Source organism: Rhipicephalus sanguineus, chromosome 1 (genome assembly GCF_013339695.2).
Source record: "Rhipicephalus sanguineus isolate Rsan-2018 chromosome 1, BIME_Rsan_1.4, whole genome shotgun sequence".
Taxonomy (NCBI): domain Eukaryota; kingdom Metazoa; phylum Arthropoda; class Arachnida; order Ixodida; family Ixodidae; genus Rhipicephalus; species Rhipicephalus sanguineus.
In genome coordinates this window covers 316,598,711-316,618,141 of record NC_051176.1, presented here as the reverse complement: position 1 = coordinate 316,618,141, position 19,431 = coordinate 316,598,711, and the positions used below count along the sequence as shown (strand labels likewise).

Here is a 19,431-nt window from a genome sequence, read left to right as displayed (position 1 = left end):
CCCTAAAATGCTGCCTTGAAGTAGTCCTGCAAGTATTGACAGTAGGGATGATCTGTCATTGTTTACATCAATATATTGCGTTCTTTGGCTAAGGTACGATTTCAGCAGTTTGTTTGCTATTCCACATATTCCACACTGTTTGAGCTTGTAAAGGAGACTAGAATAGCTTATCGTGTCAAATGCCTTTGAGAAGTCAATGTATATGCCCACAGCGTACTGTCCGGCACTGAAGGCCTGCAAAATTGTTTCTTTATGAGCCAGCAGGGCAGTTTCAGTAGACCTGTGCTTCATGAAACCATGTTGGAAGTCATTTAGCAATTTTTTGGCCAGTGAGATACGAGGAAATTCTAATGTACACTATTTTTGCGAAACCTTTTGATAATACCGGCAAGATCGAGATTGGACGATAGTTATTAGTTTATTATTTCCGCCCTTAAATACTGGTACAACACGAGCTTCTTTCATACCTCTAGGGAATACACCACTACTCAGAATAAGGTTGTAAATGTAAGTTATTACCGGGCAAATTGAGTCGAGCACGTACTTTACGGGCGTAATTGGAATTCCGGTATTATCTATTGATCTTCAATTGTTAATAGAGTTGATGCACGAAAAAACCTCTTCACAATCTGTAGGTTGTAAAAACAGCGAATTTACGGTGCTACAGTTCAATAAACTTGTATCAGTAAGAAGAGAGCTAACATTAACATTGCTTGCTCGGCCTTGTTCACTAAAGAAGCGATTAAACGCGCTTACTATTTCTGTGCCGGAAAGTTCTACGCCTGCAAGCTCTATACTATGCAAAGATCTAGAGGTATTGTTGGGATTCAGGAGCCGTCGCAGTTCCTTCCAAACACGTCTGATTTTTTTAGACAGTCCCCCGAGAATATGTTACTATAATACGTGTCTTTTGCAGTCTTTAGCATCGAGTTAACTTTATTGCGGTATAAAGCAAACTCTTGAAGTGCTTCAGGATTCCTTGTTTTAACGAAATGGGCATGTGATTGATTCTTGTGCCTTATCATTTGTAATATGTCATGGTTCACCCATAATTTTCAGGCCTTGCGCGGTGTGCGTACTTTCTTCAATGGAAAGCATGTATGATATATAGTCTTAAATGTATCTATAAAGTTGTTGTGTCCTATAGCACTATTGTTTGATTCATAAGTACTTTGACATGTCTGCTGACCGATGGAGCTGCGGAATTGCTTAAGTTGTCTTTGCATGATTAATTGGGTGAAATGCTGTTCTTTTGGTATTTTAGATGCCCCGCAATTTTTTACGTAGTAGCATGGATATACCAAAATTGTCAGAGATGGCAATGATAATGACAGCTCCAAAAATTGCGTCACCATTTATGTTTGTAATAAATATGTCCAACAAGGAATCCCCTGTAGGCGTGACTCTCGTTGGCCTTGTTATAGTACTTATGAATTCATTTGCTGATGTGGTTGTCTCAAACTCATCTGATATGCTCATGGAAATCAGCAAGTTAAAATTGACATCTCCCCCTAAAATTATCTCTAGGTTATTTGCATTACCTTAGTGAAGAAAGCTATCAATAAATGAAAAATAGATCTGTGCCTATCCCGAAGGAGGTCTGTACAGACAGAGAAGACTGTATTCCCACTACATAAGCTCAGGATCTCATAATCAGGAGTTGTGGTGGTAAATTCATGAACGATTTCGCATTCAAAAGATTGCTTTACTAGTGTACCGACGCCACCTCCCTTCTTTTCACTACGACTACGATAAAATGACTGGTATTCAGGAAGATGAAAGGTAGAGGACTGCTCTGTATACCAGGATTCTGTAAACAATAGTACATCAAATGGTACCCCAAATATGTCGAGCATTGTTTCAATCTCATCATCTTTGCTTGAAAGAGGCGGATGTTAAGATGAAAAAATGAAAAACGCGGTTTGTTGGCTATCACTATTTCTTTAATTTCGGTCGCCGTAAAGCCCATGTTGAATTGTACCACAAACAAAGAACAAAAATCAAACAAGAGAAATAACGATTAGACTATTTTAGACAAGTCTTCAATGTTAGCAGTGGTTACCATTTCCGACGTGTCTAACTTCTGGGCAAAAATCTTCTCATTTGACGACCAAATATGTTTCCAGTTACATTCTCTGCGTTTGGCATTCGCCATTTCGAACAGACTTTTAATGTTGGGCAAAGGTGTTCGTTCACGTATACTGGAACACGGGAGTCAAACGCGAGGTCAGCCGATGTCACCCTTTGTTTCCGGGCCCTTTGAAGGAGGCTGTCACGTTTTCCACGACGAGCAAACTGTATGATTATATTGGGTGCTTGATTTCCACACTGAGTTCGAACGCGATGACACGCTTCTTTATCGCTGTCCACAAGAGGCACTCCAATGACCAATCCAAGTTTCTTAGCTACTTTTAATACATTTTCATTCGATGAGTGCGGCACGCCCTTCACCTCTACATTGAGTCTCCTGGAGTACTGGTCAGTTTGAACGAGTCTGCTGTCGTGTTCCTTGACCCCAATGCGAAGAGCATCTTGTAACACTTCTATCACTGCTTTGAGTTCTGCATTTTCCTTTCGCACATCATTTACGCAGTCCTTGACGTCTTCAAAGCTTCTGTTCATGAAGAAAAGACTAAACTTGATATCTCAGATATCCTTCCTGATGTCTCGTTCCAAACTTTCGCGCATTTCTCGGAACTCCTGTTTTATATCACGTTTCAGTTCCTCCAAGAGTTTAATCAAATCCTTAGACATGACTAGTGCAAAAATTACACGCAAACAATTACCTATCAAAGTTTCAGTGATGGACAGTTTCAAAATGGCAATATAGTCACAGCAGAACTTTCACGGACCAACAGCACTCTTGGCAGCAAGAGGAGCAAGCATTAAGATAATAGCTATTCTTATGCTTAGGATAATGTGAAAAAACCAACCCACCTGCAAAAATTCCAGAATACACTTGATTAGGAGGTGTGTTTACGCCGCCGCTGCCGCTACCAAAGTACGGCCGTGCTAAGAGCTGACCGAGAAAAAAACGCCTCCTCCTGATGAAACTGACATGGTTGCAGTGCAGTTCCAGCGCTGTTCTGGTGAAGTCAAGGCACGAAAATAAGGGAATGGTTAGTCGTTCCCAGCAGAGCGAGCCTTTGTACAGCGTACTGCGCTAACTTTGAAGGTTCCTCACACGGTAAGTCCAAGGAGACCATCCACTGCAAAAATTCCAGAATACACTTGATTAGAAGGGGTGTTTACGCCGCCGCTGCCGCTGCCAAAGTGCGGCCGTGCCAAGAGCTTACCGAGAAAAAAAATTACATTGTCTCCCGCTAAAGGGGATCATGAGGCGATGCGAAGCCGGAGCACTTGCACAATCGCATTCCGTTGGCGTTCGTTGGGCATGCTACCGACCTCGCGTCGTGGAACGCGAAGAGGAACACTACGCGCGTCGTGTCTTCCCTCTAGCCTGGCCGTTAATTCTCACAGGGCGAGCGGGGAACGCGATCGACAGGCGCGCGAGAGGGGGGCAGAGTAGGAGAGGCGAGAGAGGGGGAGGGTACGCGCATGCACTGGCCCTCATCGCGGCGTTGCGCAGGAGAAAATTTCGGCATGTCGAGCCCGCATTTCAGAGGAGTCAACCGAAGCAAGCGCTGGACTGAACGCGCGCAGCGCTCTACCACTTAAAGGAGAGGAGACTAGAGGAGGAGAGTAGCGCATGTGCCGCGAGAGCAGAAGCGAGAATGCAGGAGAAGCGCAAGCAGGTGCTGGGAGAAAAGTGGAGAGAGTAACGCGCAGCTGTTGGAGAGAGGGAAGGAGGAGAGTTGCGCATGCGTAGTGTGAGTGCGGACGCCCAGGCCAACGCCGCGGGACATACACCCGAGCAAGAGATGCTTCGCATCTAAAACGCCTCCTCCTGATGAAACTGACATGGTTGCAGTGCAGTTGGATAGATGACAGTTTCAGCGCTGTTCTGGTGAAATCAAGGCACGAAAATAAGGGAATGGTTAACCGTTCCCAGAAGAGCGAGCCTTCGCACAGCGTACTGCGCCAACTTTGAAAGTTCCTTACACGGCAAGTCCAAGAAGACCATCCACTGCAAAAATTCCAGAATACACTTGATTAGAAGAGGCGTTTACGCCGCCGTTGCCACTGCCAATGTGTGGCCGGTACAAGAGCTGACCGAGAAAACAACGCCTTCTCCTGATGAAACCGATAAATCCGTGGTCGCAGTGCAGTTGGATAGATGGCAGTTCCAGCGCTGTTTGTTCTGGTGAAGTCAAGGCACGAAAATAAGGGTATGGTTAGTCGTTCCCAGCAGAGCGAGCCTTCGCACAGCGTACTGTGCCACCTGTGAATGTTCTTTACATGGCAAATCCAGGAAGACCATCCACGACAAAAATTCCAGAATACACTTGATTAGAAGGGGCGTTTACGCCGCCGCTGCCGTTTCCAAAATGATATCGTGTGCTTATCAGGCACGCGGCGTGTAAAGGGTAGCTGATGGTCTGACACAACGTATGCACAACATCGGCAGAGCAGAGGTGTCAGTTTAGTCGCTACGAAGTGCACGCTACGGGGCGATTATGAGCATATCATACGTAGCGGTCGTAGACGTGTTCGTGGTACGCTTACTATAGCTGAGGAGTCATGGAAACGTAATGTTTTTAACTCGAAAGTGTTTTATGCCGGGGTCCACCAAGACATCAGTGACGTATTTCCGTCACGGAAATGACGTTGAAAAAATATACACGATCAGATGGCAAAGAAGAAAAGTTCCGTCAACGGGCATCGAACCCACGACCGCTCGGTCCGCAACTACAAATGCCCGGCACGCTATCCTCTGCGCCAGGTTCACAGACTGTAGAGGCTTTACAAACGCGCCTTCTATATCTACCCCTCTCCCTGTCGGCGGGGTAGTGTTGCCCTCTGGGAGCGGTAAAGTAAAGTAATTCATCATTACTGTGGCCTCCGCGATTAGCACCTGCAACGCGTTACACGTCCGTCCCATTCGGCGCGTTTTCAATAGAAGTTCAATTTTTTCAATGAATCAACACACCGTGAGGTGGCGACCTTCGCCGTAGCGTCGTAAAAGGACCGGCCTCGCTCATATCATCACGCTAATCCAAACCAAAAATAGCTCTGCAACGCGCGCCTGCCTCACCAGCATCTTTGCAATACATCATCACGATCTCGCAAAAGGGGTAGCATTACCTCGGCTCGACCAAGCTTCTCGCGTCTTGCAAATAAGGACGAACCAACCACAACTGCTTGCGTCGTTTCTTTTGTTCGGCGAATGCATATTTATCCTCGTCCGACATCGCCAGAAAGTTGCTTTGCAGGAGGCCCAGCAGTTCGACGACCCTGCTCCTGTTTATGCGCTTCGCCATAACGAAACGCGTACACAACGCCGAGCGCGTCGATGCCAGCGTTCCTTCGCGCGAAGGGACGATGACAACTAGACGCCCTAGTTTCGGCGGTGCGTTTGCTAAGTGGTGTGAACAATGTGGAATTTCGGCGGCGCGCGAATTCCGGTCGCTGTGGCGGGCGGATTCCCCAGTGTGAATGAGCCATTAAAGTGCTCTCTTCGCGCCATTTCGCCGGTGATAAAAAAAGAGAACACGCTGAAGCGCCTCCGAGCTCTGCGTACCGCCTGCGGTAAATGGTGTATATAAATAGATCGCCCTTAGTATGCTGAAGGACGTATGCTCCGTGGTGGAGTCGCCTAACGCCGCGCTCCGCGGAGCTAGATGTCGCAGGTTCGAATCCCCGGTCGTACGCTGCGCAAAATATTTCTTGTGAATTGTGTTTCTGAGAGGTTTATATATATATATATATATATATATATATATATATATATATATATATATATATAGTTTAACAAGAATGTTCCTGGCTATCAGTGTTAACATATATAAGAGAAAGTCACAGTGAAAAACGTAACATTTATTCCGAGCTTTCGGGCGGGGTCCGGCCTTTATCAAAGATGACATTATGACGTTACGTTGGGGTTTAATTGCAGATTCACGCAATACAGACACAGATGCACACACCGTCGCCATTCGTTCGAAGGGGACAATGGGAGGGGCCAGAACAACAACAGCAAAACAAAAGAACAAAAAGAGAGAGCAGAGACACAGGGAGAGACAGACACACTGACACACACAGTGTCGCAATTTGTTAAAACTTGACAAGATACGGGGTCAGAACACACAAAGAAACAAGAAATAAATAGCAAATAGAGAGGGCGAAAGAAAAAGGGCTACGTGGGCGGTTCGGGAAAAGAAATAAAAAAGAGAAAAAAAAACGAAAAAACGAACAAGTGACAAAGGCAAGAACGCGATTACCGCGCTAAAAGGCGAGATACACTTCGGGATGAAAGGGGAATATGGTCACGGATGCCGGATGTAAACGCACAGCGCGTGTCTTTGGTCAGCGTGTTATCTTGTAGAAGCGCGTCGAAAGTTATGGGCGTGCCCACCCGTGCGCCTGAGGGGATGGGGTTCGGCGTGGCTATTGAAGTCGACGGCTTACCTCATTGGCCTTGCAGGCGCTGGCGGCAATCATCAAAGACCGCCCGCAAAGTCAAGGTTGCGGCTCGCCGGTGCACAATATTGAGAACAGATGCAGGATAGGCGAAATGCGGGAGTACATCAGACATTTCTTTCAACAAATGAGCCTTTATATACACACACACACACACACACATATATATATATATATATATATATATATATATATATGAACACGCGCTTACATATTTACATATACATATAGACACACACATACACATAGATAACAACAACCGATGTTAAGCCAACGCCAAAGGCTTGCAAGGTTACATCACCTCTACACAGAGGAAGGAGCACGCACACCGATTCACATAGGAACGATAATAAAATGACGAACATAATAATAATGAAAGAAATATGTGACTTTCGACATCCATACCCGTAATGTGTGTAAAGGCTCATTTGCTGAAAAAAATGTCTGATGTACTCCATTGGTGTTGTTGTCCTAGGGACAGCAAAATACATTTATATCTGCGAAATTAAAGGGCGTCGCCGAACATGCACCTGCGTTCTAATCTGGACACACCCTGTAGCACTCGACCAACAACTTTTTTCTATATGTTGAAAGAGTTAAAGAATGTTGCGTAATATGGAATAACGCATGCTCATCATTAAGGCGATTAGAAATTCGCCATTGTAACAACTGATTTCCGTTAACAAAGTTGATATCTTAAAGGACAGCTGGCCAGAACGTGTGATTGGATCCTGGTGGAAATGAAAACGGCGTGAATTATTACAACTGATTCAAGCGTCCTGTTCGCGATTGAGTAAGAGTATAATTTTAAATTGCGTTTAAAAGATCACAAAATTTGATATGTCGCCCAGCCTACCGGGAAAGCCTTCATGCTACAGTATGGCGTTGTTCCGTTTGCTATACGTAGTCTGAGGCTTTTATACGCATCAAATTAGGGCTCACGGTGTGTATGCTATTATCCTTGCCGCTCTATTCTGTGCTGCTTATGGTCCATTCAGATGACGGACCGAAGCCGGAGAGGCGGACGGCGCGTCACGTGATCTCACATCAGCGATCCTCCTCGTCCGCGTGGCTCGCGGACGGATAGTACCAACCTTTTTTTCACATCGGGATTCTGGCGGCGGAACGGTGCATCTTTAGCGGACAAAGCCGGAGTGTCTGGCAACCAGTACACTTGTCTTCTGCTCGAGCCACGGTGGAAAAATAAGAGAGGCGTATGAACTGGCCACCAAACGCGATAGTCGACTCGCTGTGTTTGCGCACTGTCGGCAGCAGATGGCGCGATACGTTGCGGGCCGTGCATCGGGGTCTCGCCGGCATGCCAAGTGTGTGTAAAATGAAAGTGCAGCTGCACCATTATGAGTGATAAAAGGGTTCCAGAGCTCCTGTTTGCGTATCTTACCCTTTTTCAAGCTCCGGCTCGTGCTGTGAAATGCTGTGAGAGACGTTGAAACGAATGTAGGCGCGTATATATGGACGTCACAAAAATGCAGGAGCCGAGCGGCTTCTCCAGTCTGCGGTTAGTAGTGCGGTGACTGCGAAATGTGAAGCGCCCAAACACCTATGCGAACCCTCTGGTCGCACAACAATGCCTGTGAACCGACATATTTGTATAACGTGCTGCGCGCATGCGCCACCAGTGGGATGCACGAGGCGCTTTTAGTGTGCCGGCGTTTCTTCTGAGCGATAAGAGTCGAATCTTTTTTTTTTTTTTTACTTTTGCTTCAGTTTTTGCGGTGAATGACGGAATTGAATTTCTGTATTGTACACGCCTAGCCTATCGATTCCGTAATTGCTCATGTATTTCAACGTCTGCAGGCTGCGATACCGACATTGATTTTGCAAGAGCCTGCGATGCACTGACACGAACCCAAAGGGGCAGACAGGCTAAGGCACCTTTGACAAAATCACGCTTCCTAATGTCATTGTGATGACTCATCTCAACGGATTAACTTGGGGGCACTCCAGGACACCTCCGGCAGAAACCTTAATTTCCATTTTACATCTTCAAGAATCGACAGCTGTGGCGTGCATAGTTGAGTTGCTCCGTTTCCCTTAAAAACCGTGTGTACTTTCATGTTCTCGTCGATTTGCACGATTATAGAAGCGCTGAAAGGATTGAATAGACATACGGCTTACGATTACATGTCGCTGGAAAAGTTTTTTCATTGGTTTCAGCTCCGAAAAAAAAGAACGCTTTTCACATCACCGAGTTCTAACATGCACACGACCTGTTTTTAGGGAATGAAAGATAACGGAAGGTCATCAAGCAAGGGCAAAAGCACGGGACACGTTCCAACAGACCACCCGGCGCAGCCTTGTTCTTCGCCTCACCCGCAGACATCAGCAGCGTACGCGGAGTTCCCGCGCACATTAACGGTCGTTGACGCGCATGAACGTCGATGATCGCGCTTCGACGGGAGAGGAAATGTCATCTTCCAAGTTTTGGACAGGTATGCCGGGCAGTCAGAGAACTTTTTCGGCACAGCGTCCTCCTTTGACGATGTCGTCCGTCACGGCACGTTCTTTGCACGCGAGTCCCGGCTCGAAAAATCGCTCGACTGAAGAATTCGATCCTTCCTCTGGATTGCCCGCCTTCGGCGTCTTTTGGTACACTAGACAACGATAACTTCTTCTTGCCCGTCTTGTACGAAACATTTTCTCCCCATCGTGCACTGCAGAGCGCAGCGCATTCTCGCACACGCGCGTGCAATGTGACTATGCGTTCCAAGTATTTGCTCAACGCGCAAAACAGGCCCGCCACAACCACCGTCATCTATCTTCGAGAGACAGCAACTGCAGCGAGCGTGTGTGTCACGCTCGCTGCATAGCGCAGTTAGCCCGTCTCTCTCATAATTCCGCCGTGGCTTGAGCCGTACGGCTGTCTTCGCTGTCGACATCAGTTGATCGCTTGCTGTCGCATAGTGGAGTTTATTTCTGGGGCCGTATTCTAAGACCGTCGCCGCTGAGACATCTATCAATTTCAATGCGCGCTGATTGGCTGGTTGGAGAATAGCGGGTAAGTTGTCGCTTTAATCGTTGCACGTGCCGGATTCTGTGGCAGGGCAAGCGCCGCTGTTGCCGAGAGCGGTTCTCTCAGAATCTCAGTTTCAACGCTGCACTTGAGGTTAAAATGCGAACAAACCGATGGAAACGCTGCAGTGCAAAGTGCACGATCGGTGCCTGTTGTCCGCGAGAAGCAGAAGCTGCACGCGGCGCCGCGCGACAGCAGCCTACAGCAGGTTTTTCTTCCCATTCAGCCATTCCGCCAACAACGCCGTTTACACCTAAATAAATTACAGTTCTCGTCAGTGCTCGATGCTCGAGAAAGCGAGCGCCGTTTCATGTGGGCCTCCATGCTTTTGGATACTCTCAAACCGGTGTGCTGGCAGCCAGTGCAGAAGCTGCTGTCGAGAGTAATCCGGCTGTCTGGTGCTCTCATTCACTACGATCCTGCCCGTGGTGTGGATGCGCCTGCAGGCGGATTATCCGCCCAATAGTAATCCGCGTTCACCACAAATCCGGATTCGGTCCGAACAAGGAGTTGACGCTGAGAAGCGCCGCTGCCTTCGTAAGAACTAATGGGACATGTCGAGCCGCGGCGCATGCGCGCAGTGTACCCACGCGCGGCTAGGCGCAGCGCACTAACACGAACCGCTGTACCGCTCATGTCCCACCGTTTGCAGCACGTGTTGTGTCGCCGCACATCGAAAACTTCTGATTATACTTGGTTTCACAGTGTTTTGCGCGTACCAATCCCTGGTAAGACGCTCTTACCGGTAAGCTTTCCGTTACGCTAAATAAAACAGGCACCACAAAAAAATGGTTGTACGTCGCTCTAGTGTGTAATTGGTTCGACATAGGTGTACATGGAAAAAAGTTCTTGTGGTTACTTTAAAATTCTCAAAATGGCTTTTAAGATAACTTTTGTTTATACAGACTTGTGATTTTCAACACACGGTCCTGCTGAAAGTACTCAGAAGTGTATTCGCACATCGAAAGATTAGGGACAATATGAATACTCCGTTTCTGCATTCTTAATAGGGCGTTTAGAAGAGCAGCGGCAGTTGACGGCACGCAGCAATCATGAACGCAGGTGTATTCCCCGGCATTAATAAAGCGACCAGTTATGAATATCCTCATGCGTAATTAGCATAAAGAATCATACTCTTAGGCTCGCGTTCGCAGCTGAGAGGTTTGATGAACGGCACCCTGTTAAAAGTTACATACCGACAAGCGCGTGCTTCTTTGGGCGTACATTTTAACATTCTACAGCCCACGAACAAAAAGTTATTTGTTTCGTCACAAATTGGCCAAATGGAACAGCGCCATGCGCAGACCTATCCTATTCCCAGGGGACACTGCCCATGTGTTGATATCAAGGTGGAAGGCGTACTGCTCGACGCGATAGCTTGCCTTTAAAAAATAACTGCTGGAGGGGTAGCGCTACATGTGGCCTTTACTGTCACCATCGATGTTGTCATGGGATACAAAGCAAATAATGCACCGGAATTGGAACTTACACCTGTGTTCGCACTCTGTGCTCGTTCCGTACACATTGGCCTATTTGCCTGCCAAGAAATGACCATTTATTGGCACGCGCTGTGTGAGGCACCAAGTGAGCGAAAAAAAGCAGGTGCTAGTGTGTGCTGTGCTGTGTTGTGAATTTCTTGTGTGACTTTCTCGCCCCTGCTGCCGAGTGTCTAACTGTTGTCTGCTTTTTGTTTTCTCCCTTTTCGCTTTTTGTGCTCCTCTTTTTTTAACCATCTTGTGGCCCTGTGCAACTGGATCTGCAGGAGGTAAATCTCGTTTACCCTGCTCTTTGCCACCCGCTGCGAACTCTAGCCTCTCAGTGCCGTCAAACTCGCCTAAGTCAGTCTTATTCGCAGAGAAGCAACGTTTCAGTATGTATGTACCACTGCTCTACGCAGGACAGAAAATATTAATAAACACCTGCGGCCCCGCATCACCCGCTATATCGTGCGACGCGCCCTCTCGTTGTTGGAGTCGCCACTGGATGCCGCCGTGCTACAGGCTGAGCAACACATATTAGAGGAGCAAGACCAACTAACTGCCGTAATAAACAGAAAGGCCCACGTGGCTCGTGAAATGGGCTTGCGAGGTGAAAATCAGGGACAATTCCGCTGAAATTTATTTCAGTGAGTAGCATGAGCTTTAATGTAGATGATGACTGCGGTTTTCAACAAACTATCCCTTTTGTGAGCCGTCTTAATCTAATATGGTTGTTGCAACGTTCCCACTATACGAGGTCGCCTTGTCTTTTTTTTACGTTAAGAAAGTGGTTTTTCGTTTCAACCGCATATCCAGGACACTGTGCGGACTAGTCGCTAAGCTGACAGGGACCACTGTGTCATGTTGCTTAGGCGGCTGCTTAGAAACTCCTACCAACCTAAGCTAGGGTCCTTGCTGGCGAGGTACTGAGCAGGCGGCCGAAAAGTACTGCCCACTGCGGCACGATAGAAGTACTCCACTTGGCCTTGTAGCACGGGAATGAGACAGCACCAAGTGCATGCCTGCCTGTTTGTGCAGAGGCTTCGCCGTGTGCTTCACACAGCTAACATGTGTTTGATTTTTTCACTAAAGTGGACAGCATCATGTCATGCTTCATGCATACGATGTTTTTCTCGACTTGGGCGGAATCGTTATAAGCCGGTATTTTCTTAGCCAGTAGATCCTTGTCGCATGAAGATGTCTTTCCGTTGCATCTTGACTCTCGTGTGATGTTGTGTGCTGTTGTGCGACGTGTACTGCTTGTGTATTTGTGACAGCATGTTGCATAATTCATCATGCTGGCACTGGCACAATTAGTCAGTCGACGTAACTGTCGCGCCTTTCAACGATAAACTGCACGCATGACAGACTGTCGTAATCGTAGCGGTGGTCACATGGCAAACCGGCAAGCGAGGAGTGTTCTTCATTTGGTTCGATGGTGATGTCATATGAGGCTGTGTCGGTATCAGAAACATGATCAGCAAACACCCGCGGCGGCCTCCTTCATTTCTCTTGGCAAACTGCTTTGTAATGTTAATTATCCGCGTGATTACCCTTGTGGCGAACGCCGCTCGCTGCGGCGTTCTTAATGTTTGGCACCTAGTGATTTTACCCGAAGTTGAAATTGCAGTGGTTAGTCGCACATTTTTTGCCCCATACAATTTGATTTCACGGGCCCGTAAGTGCGACCGCAACACTACAGCTGGTCTGTAAAGCCCGGCACCTCATTATGGCATGAATGTTCGTGGTTCGCATTTCAGAGGAGCAAATGCATAGTGTATTTGAATTGAACTAACCTTATCGAATGTTTCAACTGCAACTCACAAACGCGACACAAATATCCTCGCTGCATCAAATATACGCGCAGCATTCCGTTAGTAAAGCCTGTCTAAAAGCATGCGGTTGTTCCTTCATTACAGTCGCCAACGATGGCTTCTGCGCATTTGTTATTTTGTGTCAAGTCGTACAAAGATACTTGTGCGGACACGACGAAAGCAACGATAGTGTGCACTTACGTTGAGTAAACGAATGCTCTCAGCTTCGCATGGTGTCGAAACCTGAAGGCATTTTGAAGCACAATCGCGAGTTGGGCTAGTTGGTGGATGTTCATCGTAAAGTAATTTTACGATGAACATCCACCAACTAGCCCAACTCGCGATTCTGCTTCTGCAGCGCGGTGTCATTTTCTTCTTTTTGTCCGTGTTTAACCGGTTGCGCTGTCAGTTATTATTTTAGGCTGAAGGCATTTTTTGACTAGAATGCGCTTTTTCGCACGCAGTAAACGCACCGCAATGCACAAAAGTGTGGTTGCTTGAAAGAAAACACGGACTCTTTTGTCGGCTAGCGAAGGTAAAATTTGGACTCCCAATCCAAGAATTGGGCGAACAGTCCGCTAAAATTTTAGTTTTCATCATATCAGAGGCGTAACTTGGCGAAATTATGTCTGAACGATGAATCCATATGGAACTCTTAAAACTTGACTTTCGGAGCTTTTCACCTCAACAAAAAATCGGTATTCGATAATGTTCTCCGCTTCGTAATCGCTGTCCGATATAGCATCCAGGTCTTGCCTCCGCTTTGGACATCTGCAAAATTGCCTTAAATATATCCTGGCAGAGACGATTTGCGATATCTGTTATAACCGCCATGAGCGCAGACGTACTCCAAAATTTTCTTTATGTAGCTTTCTATAGTAAACACGAAAGTAGCATATGACTAAATCGGTAGCTTTAGGGGTCCTTTTTTTAAATTTACTTTGTGACCTACGTTTGCTTTCTCGCTGCCAAATTCCCGGCTCCATCGTTTTCAGAAGCATTTCTGACGTTACTCCATATATACTCTTTTGGGACCACATTCATGACGCAGCGATCGTTGAGAATGCTTCATATTGCTGTGCCCATTTTCGTCGGAGAAACGCTCTCTCTTGTGGCAGTCGTAATGACGCTCGTGAAAACTAAATTATGTGCGTGCAAACTGGGTATGTTGTACTGGTATTTTTCTTTGCTGTCTCTCGTAAGCCCTGGTAAGGCTTCTTCGTTTCCCAGAGCTCGCGTAATGTGCTTCTTCTGCGCACGCAGCAACTGGAGATGGTGGACAACAAGGAGCGGCTCATCTCTGACTACACCGAGAAACTCAAGAAGCAGATCAACCCACGGAACCTGAAGCGCTACGTGGAGTCTTATATGAAGTACGCAACCATAATCACCTGTGCGAAAGTACATATGTTTTTTTTTTATTTTTTCAGCAAAATTCTTGCACGGAAAATCTTATATTATTTCAGCGTACGAAAAAAATTACAACTAAAGCAATGCTCCTATTTTTCGCTACTATGGTGCTTTTCGCACATACTTTACATAAACTTGTTAACGGAAATAGTATAAACGTGGTGTTTTGTACAGGCGGTTAAATAATGATTTCTTAATGGCAATATTTTAGTTGTGTTTCCATACCGCAAGTTTCATTAATTATTTATTTCTGCACATACTCTGCGGCATCTGTATTAGCTTTGTTTTATGTGGTGTTATCTCGAAGAGAATGTATTTCACTCACACTCTGTGACGATGTCCGATAATTTCTGACCGAAATAAACAGCAAGAAAAGAAATACCTAATATTTAACAAATAAATGAAATTGACAAGAAACATAACAATCATAATTGAAAATGGCTAAAAAATTGGACATTCTCGTTACTTGATCTGAATTCATTCTGCCAAATTATTTTTCACGACCGCTGTAGCAGCTGAATGGTTTAATTGTGTCGCTGCTAAAGCCACATTTCGGCGGAGCTGAAACCTCATAATTTATCCGGAGTCTACTACAACACGCCTGATGGTTTTGTTACCCCGTCGTAAAACCAATATTTAATTTTTGCGGCAATAATGAAAAAATCGGAAACCCTGCAAAATTCGAGTTTGCCGGGTCAAAAAAAGTAAATCATCTCGGATCTTTTAAATTAACACTGACGGGTAAAGAGGCGTCAGTATCGCTTCTTTCAATGCACTAGATCTATTTATTCGCCTGGCTTCAATGAAAACTTGGCTGCGCTGGATCGTTTCTAGAATTTTTTCGGCCACCTAAAAATGAATTGGAAATAATTACAGAAATTTGAATAATTACGCACAAATTTATTGTGTAACTAGAGGCTGCTAATTTGCAGGCAAAATATCATCAGGGTGACCTCATTTTAAAATTATGGTGCACCTAAAAAACACTTGTGTAAGGCTTTTCCCCTGCAGAGAACGCTGCAGAGCAGCTTCAACTCCCTACTTCCGTGGTCATGTGAAGAAAAACAGAGTGATACTCCAGTACCTACATTCGTGTAAACGCGTCTAGGACAAGCGTTACAATCTTCTTTGGTGATGTAACATGCAGTGGTGTGTAAGGCAAATGTTGACTAGATGTGCGAATTGCTGGAACTAAATCGAGGTGGTGAGGCACATGCGAAATGAATACGCGACAAGTGCCTCAACCTACGCGCGGAAAAATGTTCAGCGTGTTCTATTTACCCTGTCCAGACACACTTTCAATAAAGAAAAAAATGCCTCCGTGGCAATCACTGCAATGGATCCTGTGATAGAGACCGTGTGTTTGAATCCTGTGGAAACATAATTTGTTATTTCTCAATTTTACTTTTTTTTTCTTTACATTAGGGGTCCCGCTAACGCACGCTATTCATCAGCATTATCATCCATTGACCCTCAAGAAGTCCTAGCTACGTATAATGGAACAAATGTGCTTATAACATAGCGCAAGCTACGTAGCAACAATTGCAGAACACTCAAGAGAAAACAAGATTCAGCATCCATGGCCGCCAAAAAGAAAAAGGGGTAGCATTGCAAGGTTAGGCAAATCCCAAAAAAAGCAAAACTAAAGCGACCCTAACGGAAGGTCTCAGAGTGGCACTTGTGATTAACCTTCTTCTCACTCGATGTCCTCGTTCCCCGAAAGCTTTCGGCACCTAACGTACAGAAAGCACGTTAGGTGCCGTTTTCTGCACATCACTGGCTATGGCGCTACCTCCGGGACCGGCACACCTTTGACCATGACGACGTCGTCTTGTGACGTCACATGATGACGTCATCAAGCCGTAATCTCTAATTGCGTGACTTTTGCATCGTTCGTGGAGGAAGGGCAGCTTAGGAGAGGCGTCACACTTCTTGAAGCCGGGTTGGGGCTCGCTTGGGCGCCAAGAGCAAGGCGAGCATACAGTGACGGCAATGTTCTCGTTCTCCGCTTTTGAATTACAGCCTTGCAGCGCTGACCACGGCAAAATGCCAAGGGAGAACAGCCAAGCTGCGGCTCCAACCCTTTTCAGAGGAGCTGTCACGCGCTTCCGAAACGGACGCTTAAGACAGCATGCAGAATCAATTAAACACGCGACCATCAAGAACAACGCACACTGCAGGCCTCTAAAACGTTACGTCATCCACGAATTGCAATGACTGCATAAAAATGCAGATTCGCCATTCTATCCGGCCGCCCTACAACCCGGTCATGTGGGTGCAGACGATGCATGAGCCGAAGGCGTGACCCTTTCGAAAACGCATATGCAGCTCGGATAGCGAGGGCCTCTTTCCTTCCTTCCTGCCGACGGTCGCTTATCATGTTTGATGACACATGTAAGGCCTCAAAATATAACTCTTCACTTAAACCATGCACAACCATGAATTTTTCACCACGCTTTTATACTTATTGCTATTTATACTAATTTCTACCTATTAAATGGCTTCAATTTTAAATTATCACATACCTTGATGTCGACTCTATCATATACAGCTTAACCCATTCCATCCACGAAACCGGGAAAGTTACAAAATTCTGCTGGAGCCATGTCGGTATAAGCGGAAACGAAAGGGCAGATAAGAGTGCATATATGGCAATAAAAAATACCCATCAAAGACATAGAAATACCATCTACCGCCCGCATAATAGCATTCCGACAAGCACTCAACAAAACAATGGCAATTAAAGCGGGATAAAAATTTAAATATTAAACTCCATGTTATCAAAGCAATGTTTGGAGAATGGAAGTATTGTAGACGCCAGGAACGTTTTAAAGAGGTGGTTCTGTGCAGACTAAGAATTGGGCATACACACCTGACCCACATTTATATTCTACGTAAAAAACAGCAACTGACTTGTAAGAGCTGTAGAGAAATCTTGGCAGTAAACCATCTTGTGATCTCTTCTACAAAACTAGAGCGGGAACGGAAGCATGTTTTTTCAGCACATATACGATCAAAAAACACCATTTCATCCTGCCTTTTTTATAGCACAGAGCCCTAAAATAGAGCCAAGAAATCTCATCTGATTCCGAAGCGCTGTAGAAGTATTACATCAACTCTAAGGCCTCCAGGAAAGAATTCTTAGAACCTTTTCTTATAACTTTCCATGTACGTCGAAAAACAACACCTTGCGTTTGGCGCAATGGTCGTTTTTGCGCCAGGAAACCCGACACAGCCAACCAACCATTCCATCCACTACAGCGTGTGTTAAATCGACACACATAAGAACCACGACACACACGAAGAGACAGAGTAGCACCTATTCGTGCGTTCTTTTCTTCCTTGTCGTGCTTTTCTAGATGTGGAGCACCAAGTTTTCCGAACCCTTCCATCCGTTGTGATCAAGGTGGTGCTTGACACGGTGGTCTCGAAGATAGCTGGCTATGGCGCTACCTCCGGGACCGCCACACCTTTGACCATGACGACGTCGTCTTGTGACGTCACATGATGACGTCATCAAGCCGTAATCTCTAATTGCGTGACTTTTGCATCGTTCGTGGAGGAAGGGCAGCTTAGGAGAGGCGTCACACTTCTTGAAGCCGGGCAAAGTGGTGACAGAGCATAATTTAAAACATTGTTTTCTACTTATGCAAAGCCAGGATATTAGAAAAAGCCGCAAGAAAATAAAAAGCGCGCAGTTCGTGTTATTGTTGAAGTGTGGCCACTTGAATTTTGTTTCGAATGTCAAGCGCATGATTTTTCTGGCCTTGTCGTTTGTTTGGCATGGTGTATGCTAACCGAGATGGCATCAGACAGCCGTGTCTTTTCTGGGAACACCGCGGACTTCCAGGCTAGCTATATACGGCTTCTCAATTTATAGTAGACCACTGGTCAGTACTGGGGCTTGCCCAAATTCAGTGGCACATACCCGTTAGGAGCTTTTTGCAAAGGAGGGGGTGGAGGAGTTTGCAGGTTGCAGGCGCATCTAGCCTTGCGAAATATGCAGCCCCGCCCATTTTCTGCAAACGCCGTGGACGTCCAAGCTAGTTATAGGCAGCTTCTTCATTTTTAGTGGACCAGTGGTGAATACTGGGGCTTGCCAAACTACTCTGGCACATGCCCGTTGGGAGATTTCTGGGAACACCACGGACGTCCAGGCTAGTTATAGGCAGCTTCTTCATATTTAGTGGCCCAGTGGTGAGTAGTGGGGCTTGCCAAACTACTCTGGCACATGCCCGTTGGGAGATTTCTGGGAACACCGCGGACATGCAGGTTAGTTATAGGCAGCTTCTTCATTTTTAGTGGACCAGTGGTGAGTAGTGGGTTGTGCCCAATTACTCTGGCACATGCTCGTTGGGAGATTTCTGGGAACACCGCGGATGTCCAGGCTAGCATATGCAGCTTCTTCATAATGAATGGACCAGTGGCGAGTAGTGAGACTTGCCCGACAACTGTGGCACACGCCCGTCGGGAGATTTCTGGGAACACCGCGGACGTGCAGGTTAGTTATAGGCAGCTTCTTCATTTTTAGTGGACCAGTGGTGAGTAGTGGGCTGTGCCCAATTACTCTGGCACATGCTCGTTCGGAGATTTCTGGGAACACCGCGGATGTCCAGGCTAGCATAGGCAGCTTCTTCATAATGAATGGACCAGTGGCGAGTAGTGAGACTTGCCCGACAACTGTGGCACACGCCTGTCGGGAGACTTCTGGGAACACCGCGGACGTGCAGGTTAGTTATAGGCAGCTTCTTCATTTTTAGTGGACCAGTGGTGAGTAGTGGGTTTTGCCCAATTACTCTGGCACATGCTCGTTGGGAGATTTCTGGGAACACCGTGGACGTCCAGGCTAGTTATAGGCAGCTTCTTCATTTTTAGTGGACCTGTGGTGAGTAGTGGGTTTTGCCCAACTACTCTGGCACATGCCCGTTGGGAGATTTCTGGGAACACCGCGGACATGCAGGTTAGTTATAGGCAGCTTCTTCATTTTTAGTGGACCAGTGGTGAGTAGTGGGTTGTGCCCAATTACTCTGGCACATGCTCGTTGGGAGATTTCTGGGAACACCGCGGATGTCCAGGCTAGCATATGCAGCTTCTTCATAATGAATGGACCAGTGGCGAGTAGTGAGACTTGCCCGACAACTGTGGCACACGCCCGTCG

General features: G+C 46.4%; 1 protein-coding gene across 6 annotated transcripts in view; it reads left to right on the top strand.

Moving 5' to 3' along the window:
* The window catches only part of LOC119379463 (uncharacterized protein ZK1073.1), a gene marked incomplete at its 3' end in the record, with an annotated part of 493,970 nt that overhangs the window by 365,675 nt on the left and 108,864 nt on the right, over positions 1–19,431 (top strand). For 5 of the 6 annotated variants that reach the window (XM_049411988.1, XM_049411986.1, XM_049411989.1 and 2 more), the window contains 1 exon segment: positions 14,125–14,236. In XM_049411988.1, coding sequence (XP_049267945.1) covers positions 14,125–14,236 — 112 coding nt within the window. 6 annotated transcript variants of the gene reach the window in all.